The 25,532-nt window shown below is 43.3% G+C and overlaps 1 protein-coding gene across 1 annotated transcript in view; it reads right to left on the reverse strand.

Moving 5' to 3' along the window:
* The window catches only part of DNAH8 (dynein axonemal heavy chain 8), a 310,177-nt gene that overhangs the window by 187,438 nt on the left and 97,207 nt on the right, over positions 1-25,532 (reverse strand). The window contains exons 30-35 of the mRNA XM_019549625.1: positions 24,706-24,810; positions 19,555-19,668; positions 15,400-15,462; positions 13,137-13,237; positions 9,473-9,610; positions 1,463-1,703 (exon numbers count right to left, since the gene is read on the reverse strand). Of these exons, the coding sequence (XP_019405170.1) occupies positions 1,463-1,703; positions 9,473-9,610; positions 13,137-13,237; positions 15,400-15,462; positions 19,555-19,668; positions 24,706-24,810 (762 nt within the window). The remainder of the gene's footprint in view (positions 1-1,462; positions 1,704-9,472; positions 9,611-13,136; positions 13,238-15,399; positions 15,463-19,554; positions 19,669-24,705; positions 24,811-25,532) is intronic.

Genomic DNA, 25,532 nt, shown 5'->3' on the forward strand with positions numbered 1-25,532 from the left:
GTGGAAGGGTGGGGGGCAGTGGGGTCAGACCCAAACCAGGGGGAAGGGGATGGGGCAGGGTCAGACCTGAACCAGGGGGTGGGGATGGACCTGAACCAGGGAGAGAGGGGGCAGGTTTGGACCCAAAGCGGGGTAGGGGTGAAGTGGGTTCAGACTCAAATGGGGGGCTGGGATCAGACCTAAAAGGGGGGAACAGAGTTAGACCTAAACTGGAGAGGAAAGGGGGCAGGGTCAGATGCAAGGAGAGGGGAGGGGATGTGCGGGGCTCCATCCCTCCTCCCCCCATCATTCTTTATGGGCAATTTGCTAGTTATGTGATAATTTTTAGATGCTCACTGAAGCCATGGACACACATTATATTTCTAGTGAGAATTATGCTGCTCTAGCATTGCAAACTGTGATCATACATCTGTACATATATGATCCAGGTGGTCATGAAGTATCTCACAGAGCAAATACAGCACATTCATGAGAAAGTACGCACTCTTCCTACAGAGTGGAAAATGCAGGCTTATTGCAGCTACTTGACTTGAATAGCTAGAACACCCAGAATCCTCTGGATAAACTCCAGATTGGCGCAAATAGCTGTTTTTCAGTTTTGCACTCAGACCTGGAGAGTTAACTAAACAAACAAACAGCAGATAGGGAAAAAGTCAGGTCAAGAAGGATAAAAACGGAAAACCAACCTTGGGAAATTAAGAACAACAGGTTTGTGGTGTCTAAGGAGGAGACTGTAATTGTAAATACTGCTGAGAAAGAGAGAACTGCTTAAAAAATAAAATAGGGTAGCAACTGCCTAGCAATGATGAAGTCACAGCAAGTCATAAAAGAACCAGCAAAGGACAATGAAGTTGTCTCTCTGCTGGACTGTATCCCAAGAAACATTGGGTGATCAATGCAGACACAGGAACCTAGGAGCCTCATCTCAATATGGCCAGCTGATTGAGACCTCTCATTAAACCCACCCAGGACTGATGCAGCATGGTGAGATTCACTTTGCATTGCTGCTTAGTTCTCTGAGTGTGTGTGTGTCCGCGCGCGCGCACGTGCTTGTGTAGCCAATAAAGCTTTGCTTGATCTTTAATCAGACAGGTGTGCCATGGTGCAATCTGTATAACCTACATTCCTGGCCCACTCCTAGATCTGAGGGGTAATAAATTCTACTCCAACACTTTCAACCAGCAACTTTTTGCCAACACCACCAGGAATGCTTGTGCAATTATATGTGGTGAAAGAGGGCATTGTTTGGCTATTTTGCAATCTATCAGGCTGTATTTCTTGTACTCACCACAGCTCCATGCATCTTGTTTGTGACTCATACTGAACTCAACTGCTCCAGCGACTGAGACAAGTTCACAGCCTGGCACAACCCCTGCTGCCTGACACAAAGGCACACATACCAAGCCCTCTCATTTGTCCTGCTGACGATAATAAAGGAACGGAAAGCAATGTGTGTACTTACTTCAATATCTTCTTTATGTTTAAGAAGTGGTGCTTCCATGATATTTCGAAGACAAAAAGAATCAGATTCCACATCAAACGGATGTTCTGTTGTTTCAGCAATGCGATTCCAGTGTCTCTGTTTCATCGCTTTGTTGGTCATCATTTCCAACAAAGGGCATGATTCACTAAAATTATCTATTCTTTTCTTGAGATCTAAGAATGCCTGCCAGTTTTTAAGTCCTTTGGGAAGTTTGCGGCACCTTTAATTGATTTAAAAAAATGGATTTAGTAGTAGATTTCCCGTACTTTTATTTAATTTTTTTTTTAAATATATATCTTTATACCAATTTCAAAACAAATTAGGATAAAAACAGAAATAATTTCATTAAAAGTTAATTTTCTTTTCAGAAACAATTGCAAAAAAAATTAACTTGCTGAGTTTCTTTCCGGTTTAATTTATAGGGCATATAACTAATATGGTTATCTATCTTTTCCAAAAGGCAGTGCTAGTGTTCTCTGAAAGCATAATGACAAAGAATTATAAGACTTGTTTCAAAAAATAATTATTTTCTATTGGCAGCTTATCTCCTTATTCATTACTAATGGGTTAATGTCCTCCACTTCTGAAATTCAGACATGATCTAGTAGCCTTGAAGAAGACTCTAGGACTGAGCCCTGCCCTTTATCTCATGCCACCAATAAAGTAATTCCAAAGTGCAGAAATATAACACCAACTAATTAGTACAATGAAGACAATATGCTTAATACAATACATATTAGAAAGCGGTAGTTAGCCATGTTAGTCTGAAGTTATGTAGAAGGCAGAGCAGGATAGCATCTTATAAACCAGGGATGTCTAACTGATGGCTCACAGGCCACATTCAGCCTATGAGAGACTCATTTGTGGCTTCTGGGCACCTGTACTGCTACCTACCATCACTCCAGCTGCAGCAACAGGAAGATCTCTGGTTTCTTCTCCTTCCTCCAGCTTACACTTCCTGGGCTTACCCTCAGCAGACAGTGCAGTGGACCATCCAGTGCAGTACAATGAGGTAGCCTGTAGCTGAGGTTGGGGCTGGAGTGCCCAAGCAGCAGAGCAGTGACAGAAAGCACCCAAATGGTGCAGTGCAGTGAGGGATATGCAGGCAGTACAGTACATGAAAGGGTTACCCACACAGCATGATGTCCAGGGGCTATGGCTTGTACTCATGCAGCCCACACAGCATGTAGATCCCACAGTGTGTTGGAGCAGATTTTATTAATCGAGTCTGCTGGAGCATGGAAATTACCATAGTCAAGCAGACTCCTGTGTCTCATGTATCAGTGTCTCCATGCTCAAAAATGGCAGTTGAGACACTTGAACTAAAGCTCAACGAATTAATTTTAGTTCAAGCATGCCCCCCACAACCACCACCACCATTTTTAAGTATAGGAACACTGATACACAAGATGCTGCAGTGTTTAAATTAGAACTGCTCTAATTAAAGCACCATCCACCCCAGAGTATGTGTAAAACTGCCCTTAGATGTTGGACAGCCCTGTTGAAGACTAACTATTTCAGAGATGCATGAGCTTTCGTAAGCTGCATCCTACTTTGGTAGATGCTACCCTAATGAAGTAGGCTGTAGCCTACAAAAGCTCAGAACTATTTAGTCTACAAGATGCTACCCTGCCCTGGCTTCTATATAATATATATGAGTTAAACTTCAGGTAAAGATATGTCTAATTTTCCTCATAAAGAAAACAAGTTGTATTCCAATTCTTTATTGGAATACTAGGGTGATGTGAATAAAGAGAGAGGCTGTTAAGAGAAAGAAACTCAGTTAAGAATTTTCACATTCTTGTAGCAAAGATTCTGTCTACAATCTCAGAATAAGAAATAGCACCTGATAGTGTTCAACTCTGAAAAATGGAAGGTACCTTGGGAAGAAAAACCTACAGCACGCTTATAGGCTCAGCAGTACTAGCACCATGTCCGAAAGGGACATGGGGGTCATGGGTGACCACAAGATGAACATGAGCCACCAATGTAATGTTGCAGCTGGTAAAGCAAGCAAAACTCTGCCTTGCATCCATAGATGCTTTCAAGCAAATCCCAGGATGCCATCCTCCCACTGTACTCGGCCTTGGTGAGGCTGCAGCTGGAGTACTGCATCCAACTCTGGGCTCCACAATTTAAAAAGGATGTGGTGAAATTTGAGAGACTCCAGAGGAGAGCCATATGCATGATCAGACGGCAGGAGAACAGATCTTACGACGACAGGCTGAGAGACATGGGACTCTTTAGCTTGAAGAAGTACAGGTTCATGGGGGACCTGGTGGCTGCTTCTAAGTATGTAAGGGATGTACATCAGGATCTGGAGGAACGCCTGTTCACCAGAGCGCCCCAAAGGATGACAAGATCAAATGGTCACAGACACCTCCAAGACCGTTTCAGGGTGGATATGGCAAAGTGGGTAACCCCACTGGCCGCAGCTAGCCCCTCACCTGCCTCTGGGCATGCCACCCGCCTGTCTCTCCTGCCACGCCATATTATTAAATATGCTGTTAAATAAGGTGCAAGGCTGACCATTATTGCACCCCCATATTTGGGGGTGTCTGCAGCTCCGTAACTCCCCTACACTGTGGCCCAAGCCTCACGGATGGCATCCAGATGTTACAGTGCCCCTGGCCTACAGCCAGAGCATGCTTAGGCCATGCCGTCAGGCCTCAGTCACACTCACAGTTATACCGCCCACCTCTCATTCAGGCCTCACTCACTCCACCCTCTCTCACAGGGTCTCTTTCTCATGTTGACAATGCATGCTGCTTTGCTCCCTCTTGGAGCGGGCACCCTTTGGCTGTAGGCTTAGCTAGTCTGCTCCCTGGGTGGCAGATGTACCGTCTGTTGGGCCTCTCCTGTGACCCTCACCAGGGTAGTGGCCAGCCAATTACCCGAGCAGGTCTAAGCACATTCAGGCTCCTTTCGGGGTAACACTCAGTGTCTGTATGTCTACTGGACCCTCAGCTCTCTGGTTCTTCTCTCCCTTTTCTTGGGGCTCCACGATGCATCCTCACTCAGGGTCTCGGGGCTTCCCTCCATGGGTGGGCTCAGGTGGCTGTAGCCGTGCCTGGTCCCCTCTACCTCTGTTGTCACCTGACCCACCCAAAAGTGGGAACTGGGGTTAAGGTGCCCCAACCCACATTTCACTGGGATGGTAACTGGCCTGGCATTTCCTGGGGGCTCCCATGCCACTGAGAGCTCCACCAGGCCACCCACTCCTGGCATAGTGCAGTTTTAGGTCATGCCCAGGAGCTTTGTAAACCATCCCCTACAGCTCCTCCCTTATCTCCAGATGATACCAGCAGACTTGCAGCCAGGCAATGTTGTTGCCTGGCCTTCCAGCAGCAAAAATGCCCTGTTTATATGGGCAGCCCTGAATCCAAAATAGTTGCCCTAATCAGGCACCTGCCGGCTTCAGGCCTTTAAATTGGCAGACACAAACAGTGCCTGCCACACTAGACATAAGGAAGAACTTTACAATCCGAGCCCCCAAGGCCTGAAACAGACTGCTGCCAAAGGTGGTGCAAGCACCTACTCTGGACTTCTTTAAGAGACATTTGGAAGTTTATCTTGCTGGGATCCTTTGACCCCAGCTGACTTTCTGCCTCTGGGGCAGAGGGCTGAACTTAGTGATCTTCCGAGGTCCCTTCCAGACCTAATGTCTATGAAATCTATGAAAACCCAGAGAGGTGGTGGAATCTCCATCCTTGGAGGTTTTTAAGATCCAGGTAGACAAAGCCTTGGCTGGGATGATCTAGTTAAGGATGGTCCTGCTTTGAACAGAAGGTTGGACTAGATGACCTCCTGAAGTTTCTTCCAACCCTAATTATCTATGATGCTATGATTCTAAGATATGGAACAGAATAATAGAAATTGAAGCGTCAGCCCATACACCCTATATAACAGAGTTCTGTGATCTAAAACATTATTTAGTAGAGAACTCATTAACACATTCCTACAAAAGAATACCATTGATCCTCTTCAGAGGAATGGAAATCTACTTTGTATGTCTTCCTCACAGCTCTCCCTCTAAACACCACTAGGGCTTTTAGATGGAGCCTTGCTTCTTTTGCTTATTCAAAATTTTAACATCTAGACTGTAGAAATGTGGGGCTTTTCTTTTCTGGTGTTTGGGATGGAATAACACAAAGAGTGAACAATTGAACTAGGGACCTACTCAACTCACAATTTCACGGATTTTGTGAAATCCACAACTGTCCCTAAAATCAACTTAAAAAAAAAACAAACCTTAAAAATAAAATGCTTATTCGCCAATGGAAGCCAGCAGTCCTTGCTGCCTTGCAGTCCACCTGGGAGGGGAACTTGCCAGCTGGTTAAGCAACACAAAGGAAACCGTCAGCCAAGATGGCAGCTGCTACCTCATCCTTCCTCCCACCAATCAGTGGCAAGGGGTGGGGCCACTGGGAAATGCCTGCAAAATTGGCTCTTTGTGCCACAACTAAGCTGCAAAAAAGTTTTGTCTGGCTGCAATTTAGGTAGGACCCTATTGATAACTGTACTCCATATGCTTCCTAATCCTTTAAAACTCCTTTAAAATGTGTGCTAAAAATTAAAACAAATGATGGGAGAACTATCTCCCAGGACTTATAGAAAGAGGAAGTCACATTGAAAATCAGTGCTTCTGAAGTTTTAAGAATAACCTTCAGCAAACAGTTTATGTCATTGTTTTATATATAAACAAACTCCATAACCTGTTTTTGGAGATGAATGACAACTAGAAAGGTTAACAATAGGCGTATCTCTCTAGCCTGTTATTCTGATTACCATGGTCACCTAATGACAGAGATGTCAATGTGCCTTTATAAATAACACCACTAGAGCAGGTACCTCCATTTCTATGTTGGCTGTAGAACTCCTATCAGGAATCACAGATAAACCCTAATCTACCAGAGATCACTAGAACTTTGTGATAATTATTTATATCACAGCACTCCCATTGTGCTGGACACAGTTCAGACACACACCAGCCTTTCCCCAGAGGATCCTTGTGTCCTGCTTGCACAGGAATGTGTCCTGATCCATAACTTAAATTTCCTATGTTCAGTTTTGATACCAAAATGTACAAGTAAATGTAATGGAAAATTCCACACTGAACTACTTTTTTCTCTGATAGCCGGGCTGCTACCTATAGACAATTCATATCTGAAAGAAGGAATCTCTGTTTCAAGAGAAATTTAAAGCCACTACAATTAAACTTTTCTGCCACTACAATGGGTTCTTAATATCTATTCATCATTTCCAAGGAATGAAATCACATATAACAGATTATGAAAGAAAACAAGGCCCCCTCTATATGTGGAGGTAAAAGTGTGATGGGATCCTAAGGCACAATCCATACAATTGTGCCTCCTGCCATGCCACACATGCATAACAGGAGGCTTAATTGTGGGACTGTGCATCAGATCCCATCATGCCTTAATACCAGTGCAGAAGGAGCCTGATCCTGGACTCCCACTGCACCAGCAAGAAGTAAGCTCCCATGGTTGGGAGCCTCATTTGTGGGGCTCCCAGCTGCAGGGGTGCCTCATGCATTCCTGGGCCTGAGGGATCATGGTAGCTGCAACCTCCGTTGTGAAATCTCTTGGCCCTGGTGATTGAGGCAGCATGATCCACAGAATCTGAGGGTTTCACACTGAGTATCGTGCACCCCTATGGCTGGGAGCCCTGTCAGCTGACAAGCTCCCAGCTGCAGAAGAGACCCTGCTACCCATGCAGATTAATGTTCAATAGCAACCAGCTATAAAGTTAGTACATATATTTGAGGTCTAACTTTATAGCTGGTTGAAGCCTTTTATCATGTGAAAAGTACTTTACACATGTAGTTGGTCTTAAGGTAACAGTGCAATTAACAGGTTCACTGCACCTGTTATGTGTACAGCAGGCCCAAGAGAGAGAGGATGAAAGACAAAAAAGAAAGAACTGGTATGAATCCCAAGTTTTCTTCCATCACTAGAAACAGGTCTATGTAAACAAGAATGAGAGTGGCAAATGTGTCCACAGAGTAGATCCAAAGAAAAAAGGCATGCTATCTCCTAGGAGCATACAAGATATGGACCTGAGACTAAAAAAGATCATGATAGGAACAAAGAAAAGGAAAAATCCACTGATAGGCCTTCATTTTTGGAGTTCATGGCACTGCCTGAAGGCATCTCTGAACATCTTGAGACCTCCATACCTCACAGTAGGACAAAAGAGAGCTATATATTAACTCTGTTCCTTTCCTCAAAGAACTGGAGACCTCTTGCAGTTTCTCAGAACTTTTTTCGCCTTTCAGGTGGATAACTCCTCCAATCCAGTTCCATAGCTGGACTTAGTCCTGGCACTGGGTGATTTTTACCCTTGACCTTAGTCAACTTCCCCAGAACTGCTTATAAGCATCTTTTCAGATTTTTCTGTATTGTAGCCACAATTCCTGGGAGAACAGGTATCCTGACATATCTGAGTCCTGTGTCCTGAAAGTACTGAAGAGAGTTGGCTATGAAAAGGCATGAAACAATTCATCTTAGAAGTTGCCTCTTATGGAGACAAGGTTTAGATTTAGTCTGGTGTTTGCAGGACCATTCTGCCATTTTCTCAGATGTAGACTAGGGGAAAGGAATCTCAGAAGTAAGCGACTGAAACCGCTCATCTGAGAAAAAAAATATCCAGGAGCCAATTTAAAAAAATAAAATAAAGTTATAATCAATACAATACAATACAATAATCAATATAAATACAATCATCAGAACAAACTAACTACAAACATGATCATCAACCAGGGAAGTATATGGAACTGAAGGATGAGGCTTAGTTCAAATTCCACAGGTAGAAGACATTAACTCAGGACTGTTGGATAAGGAAAGTAGTTGTGCAGCAGAAAAAAACTACCCTATCCTACAAAACACCTTGGTTTTATCCTCCAAACTATATTTCCTGTCCTAATACTAATTACTAAAACACTCAAAGTTTAACTAAAAAGATTAAAAGGCCCTCTTGTGACCAAATTATAACTTAAGTGTCAGAAATATATTTTAATCTTTCCACTTTATAATAGAACCAAATAATTCTTTACCAGGATCACATGCTGTAAAAGATGACCAGTGTTTATTAATTTGCTTTAGATGACCTATATATTTTAAGAATAGTGTATAAAAATTTTAAGAGATTCAGAGATATTTTATATACAACATTGTTAAACCAATGTGCAGGTTCCCTTACTACAGATATCAGTCTGCTGTAGACCTTTAGCTGAACTGATATCATGAGCTGCATTAACCCTGGAATTTGAAACAACATACCTAAATTATTATCATTTGGGAAGTGGCAAACTAATGTGACCAAAACTGCTTTCTGTGCCAAGGTATTGAATACACATATAGTCTGGAGTGCCTTGCACAACTTTTGTAACATGTAGTATTAGTCTATATAAGGACTAGATACTCTTCAGTGGGCGCATCTAAACTAATAGCACAATACTAAGAGTAGAGTATTGGTCTAATATTAAATTAATTTAATCAGCAGTAAAGTGTTACCATCTACACGTGTGCTGCAATTAGTGCACAGTAGATTAATTTACTTGAGAGTAGGATAGTCCTGTCAGACACAGGTACTATCCTACACCGCAATAAATTATTTTGCTTAAACACATGTGTAGATGGTGACCTCAGGATTAGTTTACTCCAGCTCAAACTGAGCTGCAGAATATTCAATTGCATTAATTGCACATGTAGTCGTGCCCAGTCTTTCAGTAGATCCCTACCGTCACAGCCTCAGTTGGAAGCAGCTGATTACCACAGACGGAGATAGAATCCAACTCTCCTTAAAGAGGCCAATGATCTTATTTTAATAAATTACACACTACTAATATTATTAACAAAATTTACTTATTCCAATATATTAAGTTGTTTTATAACGAATTATTCTTAATAACATTAACATTAGTTATACTTAATTATATCCTTCTAAAAGGTCCACATTACAAAGCACCTGTTTTGAAAATCCAGAAGTTCAGCATTAATTTTTTCAATGTCTACATCTGTCCAAAGTATCTCATAATATCCACTAATATTGTTCATTACGGTATCATATAAGCCATAAAGCTTCTGAAGCAATCCTAGCTCCTTCCTGAAAGATAACAATGATATCAATCCTTACAACTAGCTATTAAAATAGTGTTACAATGTCTATTCATAATTATAAGATGATTACTAAAATTAACATTTAAAATGAAACCCTAAGGGTAAAAAAAATTACTTTAATAGGATCTGTACTGCCCATATTTTAGGGAGGGGGCTATGTATGTGTCAATGTCCCCTTCCTGCAATAGTTTAGGAAGTAGGAAGAATGTTTCATTGATTTGTCCAGAAAGGCAAACTTCAATAAGCTTTAATCAAATAACAGAATTGGGGGAGAACTGGAAGATGACCAGAACTATCAAACACATTACCTGACAGCAAATATATCTTATAGAATAAATTAAGAACAGAATGCTTAGAAGGTTATAACAGACACAATTAACAGGACAGTAAGTTTGACATATCATTTCAGGATTATAAAAGTAAATTTCTAATGAATTTTGGGCTGCCTTTGTAAAAATATGACATGGACCAGCAAACTAATTGTTTTCTCAATATAGTGGGGTCTGCACTATTCTTAGAACACTGTCTGGATGTCTCAATGCCAAAGGAATTTCTATAAATTAGATGAAACTCAGACAACCGTAATCAAAAAAAATCCAGAGGGATTATTCAAAAAAAGTAGGTAGCTATTTAATATTTACTGGCATCATACCAAAATATTTTAAAGTAGATAGAATCCTAAATAAAAACAAAAGACCTTGCCTTAAATCTTTTAAATGTAAAGGCATGTGTAAATGCAAGACAATATAATACTGTACAAATGTCAAAAAGGAAATAGAGGGTACATTCAAACATTCAAATTAACCAGTGGGAACAGCATTTTTGTTTCCATGGTTGGAACCCTACTAGTAGAGCACTGTACAAGCATTCAGCACTTGGGGCAGGCACTGTGCAGACAGACCGTCTTCTCTGGTGATGGCCCACAGTCAAGGACTACATGTGCACACATCCTAGGATGCTCTTCACAGGGTCATCATGAAAAAGCCAGGTTTAAGCCAGGGTCTAGATCATGGTCTAGGGGCTAGGGAAAGACATTCAAAAAGCCTGAGCCTGAATTGATTCAATCTTTTCAGGTTACTCTAACCTGAAAAACTTGAACCAATTTGGAGGTGGATAGACATTCCCTTTTCATTTCAGAAATGCAGGCACATAAATTCTGTGGCTCAGGCTAGAAGCCGGGGGGGAGGGCATGGGGGGGATGCAGTCTTCCCTTCTGTTCCATAATGCTAAGCTGAGCAGGGGTGTGGCCAAGCCCCAGAAGGACACTCTGATTAGGGAGAGGTGTAAACCTCTACCCTGCCTGCACCATCTCAGGCTTTTCCCCCACTCACTGCTCAAGGGGCAGCAGTGTTGTCAGACCTTAGCCCCAGGCTAGCACTGTGAAGCAAAGGTGGGGGGTGTGCGGTGCATGCATGTGTTGATGATACTGAACTTTTCAATCTCCCTCTCCCTGTCTACAAACCTGACAGGGCTGCAAACCAGCAGGGGGGCTGATAAAACCACAGTATTGATCAGCCCACCAGCAAAACAAAAGCCTCATTAGTTGAAGCTCTTCTTAAATAGCTTTTTCCACAGAAGGACATTACCAGCTGACCTGCTCATTAGCTCCAAAAAGCCCAAAGTGGAAAGTATTCTGCCTGCCTTTGCCCTGTCCCAGTCAAATTGGAGACACACACAGAGACACCTCTCAGTATTAACAGGCAAACCACCTCCTTAGGATCTGTGGGGATGGGGTTTATGTTGTGGGAGATGGGAGGGAGTGGGGAATCTCTGCTTGAGCAGCAAGCAGTGAGGGAAGCCAGGCAGACCCTGCTGTGCCTGCAATCTCCCCAAGAGCTCTGGCTAAGGAGAAGAAAGGTGGGGCCAGCCTGTTATTTGGAACCTAGCCTAGCCTAGCCCAGTCCAGCCCAGCCCAGCACTACAAAGCATCTTGGATGCTGGGGGGCTCTGGTTTAACTTAAACCAGGAATGGGTCTGGGACTGACATTACATAAACCAGTTTGACCCAAATCAGTTAAGTCCAATACTACATTCAACCAGGTATATCTTAAACCAGTTTCAGACATTTTGAAACTGGTGTATGTGCACTGAACTTATGTTCTGTTACAGGTTTAAACCAATTTCTGATCACTTACATGGGTTTATGTGTGAAGTCTGTTCCTAGCCTGGCAAAATAGCTTTTTCTAATTCTGCCTTCCCAAAACAAGGTGTGTATTTTCAGGCTCCCTAGGCTGCCAGAGATTGCCAAAAGCAACCAAGTGCCCCACCCCCTCCAGGAATTCCTGCTCACAGTAACACCTCCCTCTCTGCCTGCTCGGAGGCTTCTAGAGAACAGACCTCAAGCGTCCCCTCTCTTGTCAGTTGCAAGTATGTCAGTATCTGTTCCTGCACCTTGCAATATATCCCGAGCTCTCTCACAAAAGCCAACAGACCCAGGAGTTGTGTCATGTCCTCATTGTTGATCTGCGCATGTCTCGCTGAAGACTTAGGGACATTTAACATGTGTGTCTGCAGCTGACCTGATAGATGCTCATGCTGGAGCATGTCATCATTATACCGTCCATGCAGAGCCACTTAGTAGAGCTAACAGCCACCAAGCCTCCTGGATACAGCCAACATCTTCTGCTTGGTTGATGACATGGCATCCAGGGGGAAACCTCATCTTATTGAATAAATTCAGTAACTACATGAACACTTATGTGAACTAGCCAGGCAGAGAGATCTTGAATACTGATCAATGATTACAGAAATACAGATATTTTTTGGAGCACTAGTGGTGGTTTACCCATCTTTGCAGCTATATCATTTCTCCAGATCCTTAAAATGCTTTTGTCTTTACAGTTCTTACTAGTCCCTGGTCATTCTTCTCCCAGCTGAAACAGAATTTCCTTACTCTAGTCCATGCCATTCTACAATCTAATTCTTTCACAAAGTCTGGTGACCAATAGAATCCAATCAATCTTGATGCTGCAGATCCAATTCTATTTTGGTTCAAGCCCATAACTATTCTTTGTTCATCTCTCCCAGTCCATTCTCTCTGTTAAGGTTTCCAAAATTCTTTTATTTTACATACATTCTGACAAAAATGTTTCATAATTTTGTTCATGTACCTCTTTTCTATTCATTCCTATACAAAAACTTTTTAATACACTTAATGGCTGCTTACAGACATTGAAAAAAATGAAAGTGGTGCTTTACTTTAACTTTCACGTGGCCCTGCACCAAGCCCACAGCATGCCCAGAAAAGGCATCACATTAGTTGGACCTGGCTTGCCCAATGTCTGTATAGATTGGGTGCCTCAGTGGGGCTTTTTGGCACTTTTATCTAGTAGCTGATTGAATAAGCTATTAGATTAAAGCACCAAAAAGCTCCACTGAAGTGCCCGATCTATACAGACTATGTGGAACTGCGTAAAACTAACACACAGCTTCTTCTAGTAGAGCCTGGTTTTTTTTTACGTCTGTAAGCAGACGATATGTTCTTGTAGATTGGTCTATTTTCTAGCAATTACCTTATTTTATGTAAAACTTCATAGTCTGTGACAGGCAATCCAAACAGCTGTTCACCAGATGAATAAGTGACAAATTTTCTCCAGAGTTCATCAAAATTAGCCTAAAAAAATTCAGTTTAATGCTTAAGATTAATTATTTTTTAATGCTGTGAAAATATAGATTTTATCATCATGAAAATTCTCTAATTATAATATGGCAGGGCACTTGCAGTGCCTGCCACTTTAAGGGCTGAGTCAAGCAGTCAGCAGGTGCTTGACTGTGGCAGCCATTTTAGAACACTGGCTGTCTATATAAACACAGCAGTTTGCTGCTGCTGGCCCAGATAGAAACAGCACCTGGTTGAGCTGCATGGAACATCTAGCAGGTAGGAGCTGGAGGCTCCTGACCCTGGGCATGACCTAAAACTGCACCCTGCCAGGGAAGGGTGGACTGGTGAGGCTTCTGGTGGTGTGGGAATTCCCAGGAAATGCCAGGCCAGTTGCTTCTCTGGTGAAAAGTGAGTAGGGGTGCCTTAACCCCTGTCCCCATCTTTGGATGGGCTTTGGAAGCAGGAGTGGGGCCAGGCATGGCTGTGGCCACCTGAGCCCATGAGGGGGGCGTAAGACCACAGGGACTGAGTGTCGTGGGGCCAGGTATGGTAAACAGAGTACTATGGGGGTGGTTGACCCTGAGGCCCCAGGGAAGAGGGTGGTGTAGTAAAGCCCAAGGGAAGAGGGCGGAGTTGTGTGGCCCCATACAGAGTTGGGTTGAATGGGAGTAGGCCTGAAGGACTGTGCATGAGGGGAGCTGAGTAGGACTGAATCAGGAGTAGACCTGAAGGGCAGTCCCAGGGGTGCTCTGAGTAGGGCCAAACCGGGAGTAAGCCTGAAGAGCAGTGCAAGGGCCAGCCCCGTGAATAGTTGATTGGGAAGATGATGCAAAGATCCCAGGGTGGGGCATGGTGTGAGGCCCTAGCCTGGGTGTAACAGGAATCTCAGTAGAGGGAAGTAGGCCAAGGCAGATCTTTGGATGCCTGAGGCTGTAGCTGGACCAGAGGCCAAGTAGGGGGCTCAGCCAGAACATGAGGGGCAAGTCCTGACCCTGGTAAGTCCTCTACTCCTAGGAGGCCAAGTGTTGGTCAAAAGTAAGACCTATAGTTGAGCACAATGACCTGCTGCTCCAGGGTGGAGAGTGAGAGTCCTCATAAGACCGTGGAGCACCAGTTGTGGTATGGGTTAAGAACATCACATGGATGCCATCTGCGAGGCATGGGCTGTGATGCAGGGAAGGTAAAAGCCTCAGATAGTGCCCCCTGGCACTGGGGCATGTAATAGGCTGTCTCCCACATTTACCACCAGTTTGAGAACAGCATTTGTGGAGCCACTGCATTCACACAGGAGGGAGGGAAGCTTCATGTGCTAGAGCTAGGTGCCTTCCCTGCCTTCCTTGCCCTATATACCAAGCTATAAAATAAGCTGAAGAGATACCCTAGACAACCAAATAAACATTATTATGAAATATTACAACCTTAGGGCATAAACAACCATAGCAAACAGATAATATGTAACATAACTATTACTGTAGCAGTTGAGCTTCATCTGCTATTTTAAACTTTTTACTGCATTGACAGAACAAGAAATCAAAAAAATTAATGCAGTAAACTAGTAGCTGGCATATACCTGAATTTTAGCAAAGTGATAATTTGAGGAGACCTATACTTTTATAGTAATTTACAACTGCACAGACAATGCAAATCACTGTTCCTTGGATTTAGCAGTATTTTACATTCACCTTGTCTTCACTTTTCAGAGGCAAATGACTATAGTACATAAAGAACAGCAAAGAAGGTCCAATTTCTCAAAGAAAATTAGTTTCAAAATTACTTATTCAGGCTGATTTGGACAGAATCAGTATCTTGGTTCTAGGACCATAAAGGTAACGTTAAATAGAAAATATTGAGCTGAGAGACAAGTATGTAGAAATGAAGAAAAAAAGAACACTAAGACTATGGGATGTACACAGATATAAATCCCCTGTTTATGACTAAAACAAATTAAGCAAAGTTATACGTTCATTAGGTATCTTTGCTTCAGAAATCAATCCTTCTACATAAAGAAAACCCCCTTCTCTGTCCATAAGATTTTACCACTAATAAACAGAGTGATGTAAGAGATGTCCTTTGATACCTTTAATTCTAGTAACAATAATCAATCATTTCTAAATTGGTTTTGATTCACAACAATGAATCTCAGTTCAACATTTGAAAACTAACATTTTTGTTACCTGGTATAACTGCAGTCTATTGCTAGCTTCTTGAGGTGGTATATTTGGAACCATAGGTCCTTCCTAAAATATACAGATTGTAATCAACAATAAATATTAACCCTTCCAGTGAACTACAGCAAAGTGTATACCTATTATTCATAAACACATACAAAAATTACTTAAGCTGTCATGGTACAAAAAAAAGCCACATATGAACTGTTGAAATGTCCATGGATCCTACTAATGGCAAAAGAGGACAGGGACAGGGAAATTATTTTATTTAAAATGGACACAAATGTCCATCTTATCAAACACTGTAGTTGTAGTAGTGATAAGTAACAGTAAGAAGAGTAGTAGCAGTATCACTATTATCTTTTGATTTATATCCCACCATACACAGAAAGGCTGTGAGCAGGTTACAATAAACACAATAAAAACCCACAAGATAAGAAAGGGCAGCAGAATCCCCAATTGACACCCTAAACTTTAAGCTCCACTGCACCCCATGAACTCATGCTTTCCTGCTTACTGCCCAGGAAAGCAAACCTTCTGACCCATCTTAACTGCACTTCCCAACTCCCATTCACACCAATTACACAAAACCTCTTTCCACTTCCCAACATCATACCCACCCACTCCCACTGCCTTTTCTCACACCCAGGAGAGATCCTTCTTTCCACCCCGACATGTCCCTCTCAAACCTATGTCCTCCTCTCTTACACAGGAGGGGATGGCATCTAAAACGCATAAACCTTCTTCCCCCCCCACCAAACCCCAGCAAAAAAAAAGATTAAAATTCAAAAGAACCAAAACAGGAAAATAATGGAAACCTCTCTGTCCCTGTCTTCATCCCCACTGAAGGACAATGCCAAAGAATTCCCTCAAGCATCACCCATTAGTTGACAGTATACCTTGTTCTTCATAATTTTCCTCTTTCAAGAACAAAGCAATCATGCCCAAAGAGCTACTTTTAATAACTTCTCCTTTATTTTTAATTTGTACTTGTGATCACTTAGTACAATACCCAATATGCACTAAAATTCCTATATTGAGATTTTTTTAATTGCCTTTAAACAGTGCTAACACAGTACCACTTGAGGAATGTAAGCGAAGAAAATAGATTATATACCAGCTATTCGTAGATTATATACCAGCTACTTATTCAGCTATATTTGCTCCATAATTTTATTTTCACACCGTCAGCGTGTCCGCGCAGAGTACCCCCCAAGCCTCTTGATTCTCGCCTGGCACGACTTGGATCTTAATAGAAATAAGGAAGAAGGGGTTGTTATTTGAGGGAGTACCCGCAGGAAGTACCACGCTGGATCGGGTATAATGCAGGTGCTTTTATTCATCTCTTTTCTTTCTATTATTTACAGGAACCCCCTTTGGAGGAGGAAGCAGTCTGACAGACCGATCTCGGGGATCCCCCAGGCGTCCTGGCTGGTCCTGATCCACTAATCCAATAGGGAAGTACCGCACAAAGTCCTGGTATCTGCCACTAATTATCTCATTAGTGGCTCGTTAGCATTCCCTTGCCATGTCTTTCCTGGATTGGGGTCCGCCATGTGCTAGGGGTCTCTTGTTTCCAACCCCTTTCTCTGCGGGCGCAGGGTGCCGGATCCCTGCCTCCTCAGGGTTCAGTCTTGTCTGGGTCCTAGCCCGCTTATCTTAATCAAAGGAAGAAACTGAAAAGAAAAGTTTTCCTTTGTTCTGCTCCCGCTGGAAGCTTCCCACCATTAATTGTCCTATTAGTGGCTTGTTATAGCCACTACCTGTGTCTTTCTCTGGCAGAGCTGGCGTGAAGGCTCTGCGGCTCTCCCATGGTCAGGGCTTGCCCTCTCGGTCCTTGGCGTCTCTCTCCCCTCAGGGTCCTGGATTCACCCAGACTCTTCAGGGATCTGGGTAGGGGTCATCCCTCCCGCTGCCCCTTCAGCTCGATGTAGCCTCCCTGATCCTTAATGCTGGCTGTGGCTCCAGCCCGTGGTGCAGCTCCGCTTTTCCCCGTGCTCACCGCCGTTCCCGTGGACTCAAGGTAAACCAAGATGAGGGCTGTGTTCCAGGATCCTTCTGCTCCCTCTGATCCTGCGTCAGGGTCCCTCTTCCAGATCCTTCTCTCTGGAGGGTCTCTCTCACAGCTCTTCTCTCTCTCTTTCTCTGTGGTGCCCAAAGGCAATTTCTCTTTTGCCTTCCCTCCCTCTTATCCTTCGGGTCCAGGCCTCATTGGTTCTCCGTGGGCAGGGCCCACCTCCTCCCCCCGAGTTGTAATTGTCTTCAGCTGTCCACATCCCTCTAGTAACAGGGTCTCAGTTAGGGCCCTGTTACACACACTAATGATGCGTAGACCTTTAAATCACTTATTAAAAAGCAGTGCCCATTAGCACTGTAAAAGCATTAGACATGAATCTAACAAGAAGGAATCTAGTGCTATAAATTCTCTCAGATCCTCTCGCTAAAAAAAAAAAATTAGTTAATACTAAGAAGACTAGAAAAACAGAATACGTAGTGTCCATCTCGAAAAGCAATACACTCATAGAACTCTTTTAAGTCTCTTTGTGAGAAACATTTCAAAAGCTTTTAAGTGGATATTAATAGAAATTAGGCTCCCAAGCCCCTTAGGTACTTTTGAAAATTCCACTCCCAGTGATATTCAAAAAAGTGAGTTGGTTATTAAAGACAGGTTTTTCACCAAAAAAGGCTATATCTTCAGCTTCTGAAAAATCAAGATAATTTCACATAACTGTAGTATCCATTAGCTTTGCATGCATGTCAGAGACAATTATATGATTAAAGAGAATTTACAACTGTCATTCTGAAACATTCCATGTTCCTTTGGAAGATACTCCCCCAAAGATAACACATGGTTTCTAGGCTGAAATTTGTTCAGACAATAATTGCTTGGTAATTGCAAATGCAGAAAATGGCAGGTGGCAAATCTGTTCTACTTCTAACTTTGTCTTCTCATAACAAGGAAGGTGTGGAAAATTGGTAGTTAGGTATATTTGTAAGTATATGCACTTTGCCTTACCAGTTTTATATTTTCATGCTTGAATACAAAGATCTAAATCAAAGGAGGCTGTAAGAGGGAAAGCAACAGAAACTGAAACAATGAAAGGAATACTGTGCTGCTAAAATTAATATGGATCCTTGGTGAAATAATGGGAAAGATATTAAGCAGTAAATAACTCCAGCCTGGCAATCTTAAGGCTAGAAAAGTTTATTTTTTTAGGTCAACTTTAGAATAGACCTTTAAAAGAATGTTAGCTTCCTCATGCATCTCAATTGATTCCATCAACACACTGTTTACCTTGCTTAGCAGTGCTCTTTCCCCATGTCCCTTTCCTTTCCATATAAAACCTTTTCTTTCTGTCCTTTCATAACATCTGGCAAAGCAGGTTGTTGTCTATGAAAGTTCATGCCTTTCAACCAAGTTAATCTCTGAGGTGTCACCCTAATCTATCTTCTGCCTTAAACAGATTAGTGTAAGAAAGAAAACCTTATAGAAATTAGTGTAAACAGGGAAAGAAAGCACTGTCATCAAACTGACAATACCTACTGCACCATTTAACCCAACCCTGAGATAAAGGTAACTGAGCTAATAAAGCTTTACTAAAGCCTGCAAGGCAGAAGGCAGGGCAGGGTGGCACTTGCCTATCTGGGAAGATGAAGGTGTACTTTAAGAGAAATACATATGATGGTAATTTTTTGTTTGATAACTTTCCTCTGCATATTTTGTATCCTTGGAAAAAATGAATAATGGTTAAATAATGGTCGTTTTAAAAAACTCTTTGTGAGACCCTTTAATCAGTTTTCCCATCTTAAAGTCCTGTAGAAAGAAGTTTGCAGTACCAAACTAATTTGGTCTATTTGATTAATGTAATTGAAAATAGGCAGACTAAAACTCATCATCAGAGATCCAATTCAGAGTGGTAAGACTGGATGTTTCCACTATTAAAGTGGACACTGAAGAACAGTCACCTGAGGGGTGAACTTGAGGGGAATGAGAAGTTTAGCTTGCCCCAAAACCATGACAGAAAGACTTTTTAATGACATGCCCTCAAGCATTCACAGAGGCAAATTAGTGGATCAAACTGGTGGCACTGAACAGGTGCCAGTCACGTATACTGACAAAACAAGCCGAAAGCTCAGTAGGTAACTTGTCAACTTAATTACCATTTCATATGATGTTTCAAAGCTGGACACATCCTCACGAAAAACTGCAACTGATTCCAGTAGGCTACTCTTAAATTTGGGCTGAACTTGAACCAACTCATCTTGAACACTGACCTAAAGTATAAAAGAGAATCTATTATTTAAAAGTATATTAAACAAATGTATTCAAGACTAATAATACAGAGAGATGCATCTATTTATATATCATCAAAACTACAGAAGCCCTAAGCAAAAGAATATTTTATTTAGAGCATCAAACATAAAGAAGGTTTTATAAAATCTTCAAAACTTTATTGTCTTACATGATGCTGTGATTTCAGCTTCTTGATTGAAAGTTAATGTGGCAACAAAATAGCAAAAAGTGCAAGTTTTACTCTAATGTATTCAAAGAAGGAAGAGAAAACAAACACCCTCCCTTTTACAGTAACTGGGGTTTCTAGAGATGTAATGTACCTCTTGTTCCCTCCAGATGTCACATTTGTTGCAGAATATATGCAAGTTTTCTGCAACAAATGGTAAACATGCCAGACTTAACACCAGTAGCACATTAAAGCACTGGCAACTTTAAAAGGCTCCCAAGACTGGCTTCAGCTGGCTGTCAGGCTGTTCAAGAGCTGGGAACTTTAAAAGTCTCTGAAGCCTGTCAATGAGCCTATCTGGCTTGCAAACCCTTTTAAGTTCTGTGGGGACTAGAGGCAGCCCTCTATTGCCGCCCCCAGGCTAGAGCAGGGATGGACAAAATAGATCCCATGGGCCAGATCCAGTGTGGAGGGGCTTTGTATGACCCACAGTGGGTCCCAGTCCTGACTGGCCCAGGCACCCCCTGACCATGGTGCATCCTGTTGCCCCCTAGGCACACAGTGAGGCTGGGGCAACTCAGCAGTGGCTCCTTCTGGTTGCCACCACCACTGGCCCCAGTACCACGGTACCAGTGGGGACCCGCACACAAAGTGCCACTCCACCCTGCCCCGCCCCGCCCCGCCCCGCCCTGGACTCGCCTGCCCAAGCTGAGAAACAGCAGTGGCACCAGCCAGGCAGAAACAGCTGCTCAATGTGGGGGGAAAGTGGCCCCCTCCCCCTCACCACTGTCATGCCCTTCTTGATGCAGCCACGCAGAGCCCATGCCCAGGCTGCCCTTTGGCTTCTCTGCACTGCCACCACTACACCACTGGGCAGCCTGGACATGGCAGTGACAGCAGCAGTGGAGATGCAGAGCAGCCTGGTCACAGGTGGCTGCAGCAAGAAGGGCCCAGCAGCAGCAAGAGGCTGCCATGGGCAGGTGGTGCAGAGCAGAAGTTTTGGCTGGTCTGCTCCTGCCAGGATAAGTCCAGAGCAGGTGTGGAGCAGGACTTAGGCTGCATGCTGTTGGCAATGGTAGCAAGGCACTGTAGAGCGCATGGGCTCTGGGCTGTTGTGGGGCAGAGGCAGGTGCAGGGGAGGCTCCCATGCACACCCCACTATACCCACAAACCCTCCCCCACAAACTCCACAACCACACCCATCCCCACACACAATCAGACAACCCATAAACACTGCACCCACCCACACCCTTCCCCCTTTACCCCACAAACCCAACACCCTTCCCCACATGCACTCCTTCACACACACCCACATACCTTTGGCGGGAGTCCTGCTCACTGCTATGCACACATCCCCCTCCACACACCCACACATCCCCACAAACCTCCCATACTGACCTACCCACATCCACATATACCCCCACACCCCACACACAGCCCCCCACAAACCTCATTACCCACTCACCATACCCTCCCACACCCCTCCACACACCCCATAATATAAAAGATTAAGACTTCATTTTGAGCTAGTATACAATCACTTCTATATAAATGATGCAAATACACACAAATAAGGACTTTTTAAAAAATAAAATTAAAATATATTATTGTGGATGTTTGATTTTTAGTAATGTAATTTGTATTTTATTCCACTTCTAAAACTGCAACCCCCACCTTCCCAAATGGAGTACTTTTGGGGGGAGGGGAGGGACTTTCAGTGGCAAAGGTCAAGGATTAGGAGGTGGTGGTGAAGGTGGCAGAGCCACAGGGCAGCCCCTCACAGGCTACGAGAGGCTGTAGCAGGGAGTACTGGGCTGCAGCAAGGAGAAAGGGCCATTTTTCCCCTGTGCTGAGCAACAGTTTCTGCCTAGCTGGTCCTGTTACTGCATTAGCCAGAGATTCTGGAGAAGATGTGGGGCGTGCCTGGTCAGGACTGTGGCACGAGTCCCCACTGGTACCATGGGGCTGGGGCCAGTGGCAGCAGCAGATGAAAGAAGCTGTCACTGCCTGGTCTGCCTAGAAAGGCAATCCTGCTGTGGAGCCACCCCAGCCCTGCTGTGAGCCCAGGGGGCAGCAGGATGTGCCACCACCTGATGGCGCTTGGACCAGGCAGGACCAAGGGACCCACTGTGAGCTGGACAAAGCCCCTCCATGAGCCGAATCTGGCCCACAAGCAGTATTTTGCCTCCCCTGTGCTATGTTATGCTCCTAAGAAATAACTCCAAAACCTTTCACTGTAAGATAGGAGCTCACAGACTGGAGACAAGAGAGGCAGAGAGAGACCTGTATGTACTAGTCAATCATAGGAATATTATGAGCCACCAGTGGATGCAGCCACAAGAAAGAGTTATTGCATTCTCAGATGTATTAGGTGAGGTATAACTCACTACAAAGTAGTACTAGGTACCCTGTATAAGCTATTAGAAATGCTTCATTTAGAATACGATGTATATTTCTGGTCACCAATATTCAAAAAGAAGAATTTAAACTGCAGTAGATAAAAAGAATGGCTGCTTAGATGCTCAGAGAATGGAGAACATATATTGCAAAGTGAGACTAAAAGAATTTGACTCGTTTAGTTCTGCAAAATGAAGGTTGAGAGAGAATATGATTACTCTGTATAAATTTATCCATAGAGTATATATCAGGAAGGGAGAATAGGTATTAAACTTGAAAGAAATGTATCATACAAGTTACAAATGGTTACAAACTTATCACAAACTAATTAGACTAGAATTTAGAAAAGGGCTTTTAATGGTCACAGTGTTAAGTTTTAGAATTATTTTCCAAACAAGATAGTAAGGGCAGGTAACATGAATTGCTTCAATATGGAGCTAGACAAGTTTATGAACAGGATGACAGGATAGAATAGGGGTGTTCACAGAACAATAATCAGAGATTGCGATAAGTAGATTTAAGTACAGGCAACCCCTGCTTAGCACTCTTAATTGGTTCTGGAAAAACAGAGTGCTAAGCAAAACAGCGTTAATTGAAACCCAGTTCCTCATAGGATTTAATGTAAATAAATATAATTGGTTCTGAACAACTTGCTGGCCCAGACCCTACACAGCGAGGCTCTCGTCGGCATGTGGAAAGCAGTGGGCCCACCCGCCAACCAGAACCTGCACCCCGCTCCACCCAGCGGGGGCACCCTCCAGGACACCCAACACTGGAACTATATGCCACTGCCAGATTACTTTAGGCTCAGGACAGTTTTCATGCCCTGCGAGTGAGTGCGTGACTGGAACAGGGCATGGGCTGCAGGCCAGGGGCAGTGGGGCTGCAGCCTGGGGGCCAGGGAGGCTCTGCAGGCTCAGCCCCACTGTGGCCTAGAGCAGCGGACAACACACATGTCCTGCCACCCTGGGCCCCGTACTTCTGCCGCCCCTCTAGCTTGGACCCCATGCTCACACCCCCTGCCCACCTGCCCCTTCTTGCTGCCACTGCCACTCCTCCCCACCTGCATGCCAGCCACGGGCTTCTGTTGCCCCACCTTGGGCACTGGGCACCAGCCCAGGCTCCCTGGTCATGCCCCACCCCCCACCCCCTGCTTTCTCACTGCCGACTCCAGCACCACGTGCAGAAGCAAATCCCACCCTGCTGCCCCACCGTGGGCCCCCACTGGCTGTCACTCACCTCTGAACTTGCTGCTGCCGCCACTTCTGCACTGAGCATTATAATGAAATGCTCTGAGCACTAAGTGAAACTGGGTATGTATTTTAAATACTGCGGTTTCACTATAGCGCTCAAGCTGGGGTTGCCTGTATTTGGAATCCCCATAAATCAGGGTTAGCAACCTTTTGTCCCAGTGGGCCAGAGCTTGCAACTTGACCACCTGCTGCAGACTGCAAATCTGTGCCTTGTAGACAGCTCAAGCCACCTGTGCTTACTCTCACTACAGATACCTGGTTCATCTGCAGTTAGGTAAACAGAAGAAGGAGAGAGCAGAAGGGAGGACTGCAGAGGAGGGTGCTGGAGAGGGGACAGGTGGCTTGACAACTGCATGCTGACCAGTCCCGCATGACTCCTCTTTCCATGAATGCTCTATCTAGCTTTTGAGGCTTTGGGTTGTTTTTTGGTTTCCACTCAACACTGAAGCTTTTGAAATTGGCTGTAGCAAGTGGCCAGAGTTTGTATGGGGTACTCTCAAATGTGTGGCTGAAAGGCCTTACTCGCATGCTCAGTATAAAACTGATCACAAGATTAGTAGTCCAAAAGGATGTTTTTCTCCAGGTTACATTTGCAAGGATTATATGGTCTTTTGCCTTCCTCTCTAGCAAAGGACATGGGTCTTCCTAGGATCATCCAAGCACCTGGCAAACAGTGGACAAATGGGAGGGAACAAAAGGCAGTGGACACACCCTGATCTCTCCTTACTCTTTACCTGTGGGTTAGGTTTTTTTATGGGGTGCTTTGTGAATATGCTACCTAGCAGAGATTGGAGTGGATGATTTTATGGACGCTTTTGTATAAGAAGTGGTCTGTGAGCACAGATAACTGGACTCAGTAGCCTGGGAGGCCCCTTCCAATGCAATGTTCTTAATTTTTGTACTAGTCTTTATGCTCTTATTACATGGCATAAAACCAAACAGGCATTGCTGGCCAAACTTCTGTGACCTCAGGTGCCTGGGGCGTATTCATCGTATATACACCTACAGTGCAATAAAATTAAAAAAGGCACTAGAAAAATTTAAACCTATCACCCCCTTTGAAAGAAAGGAGGACAATTCCTACATTGGCTACACTTTCAGAAGTACAGCTTGTGCAATGTTTCCTTTCTCTAAGCTGAGCCTCATGATTCAGACTGTCTCCTAATAAGTAGAAACAAAAGGATGCAGCTTCCGATACTTACAGCTTTGGTCAGTAATTTGTTAAAAGAATATCTGAGTGTATCAACTCCTTCTGATTCTTCTTTTGTCACCTCAACTTCAAATCTGTTTAAAATAGTATAGGCTTCCTATAGAACAAAAACATAAACTTACAGATGCAGTATTTCTAATTTATTTATAGGAATACAAACATATTTGTAAGAAATACATGAAAGGAATACTGTCAAATTAGTCTAGGTCCAACATTTAAGTTGTGTTATTTTTTTGTAAATGAGAATTTTTGGATTAAAACAGATCAGTTACTTATCAGGACAAGAGCAAATGAGGGTATTCTAATAAGCAGATCTGAAAGAAACTTAGAAACCCAAGACATGGGCTGGTTTCATATTCAGTGTTATTTAACACCACTGTGGCAAAGCAGATTACTCATATTTTGAATTATTTGGATATACTATACATTTTAAGAAATCTTCCCAGCTCTGAGTTATTATCTGCACCAAACTTCACATTTAGAGGTTCCCTTACCCCATTTATAACAAGTTTTATTACAATATATTCACTGATTTATTGAGCATTTTATTAAATAACTTTGTTATGATGAGGATGGTTTATCGATAGATCTTCTTTCTACTTACCAGTAGTTTGGTTCTCTTAACGCTGTGGATTTTATTACCCTCATTATAGAAATAGGACATAAATTATTTAAAGGAGGAAATAGGATCATTAGATTACTTTATAGTTTCCTATCAGAAGGAAAAAAGTTATGGTAACCTGAGATAAATGGCTATGTGAAGTTTGTAAGCTGTCTGGTGGCCATTTTGAAGATTGTTTTTATTAAGGGCAGCTTAAG

Source organism: Crocodylus porosus, unplaced genomic scaffold (genome assembly GCF_001723895.1).
Source record: "Crocodylus porosus isolate Cpor-Errol unplaced genomic scaffold, CroPor_comp1, whole genome shotgun sequence".
NCBI lineage: Eukaryota > Metazoa > Chordata > Crocodylia > Crocodylidae > Crocodylus > Crocodylus porosus.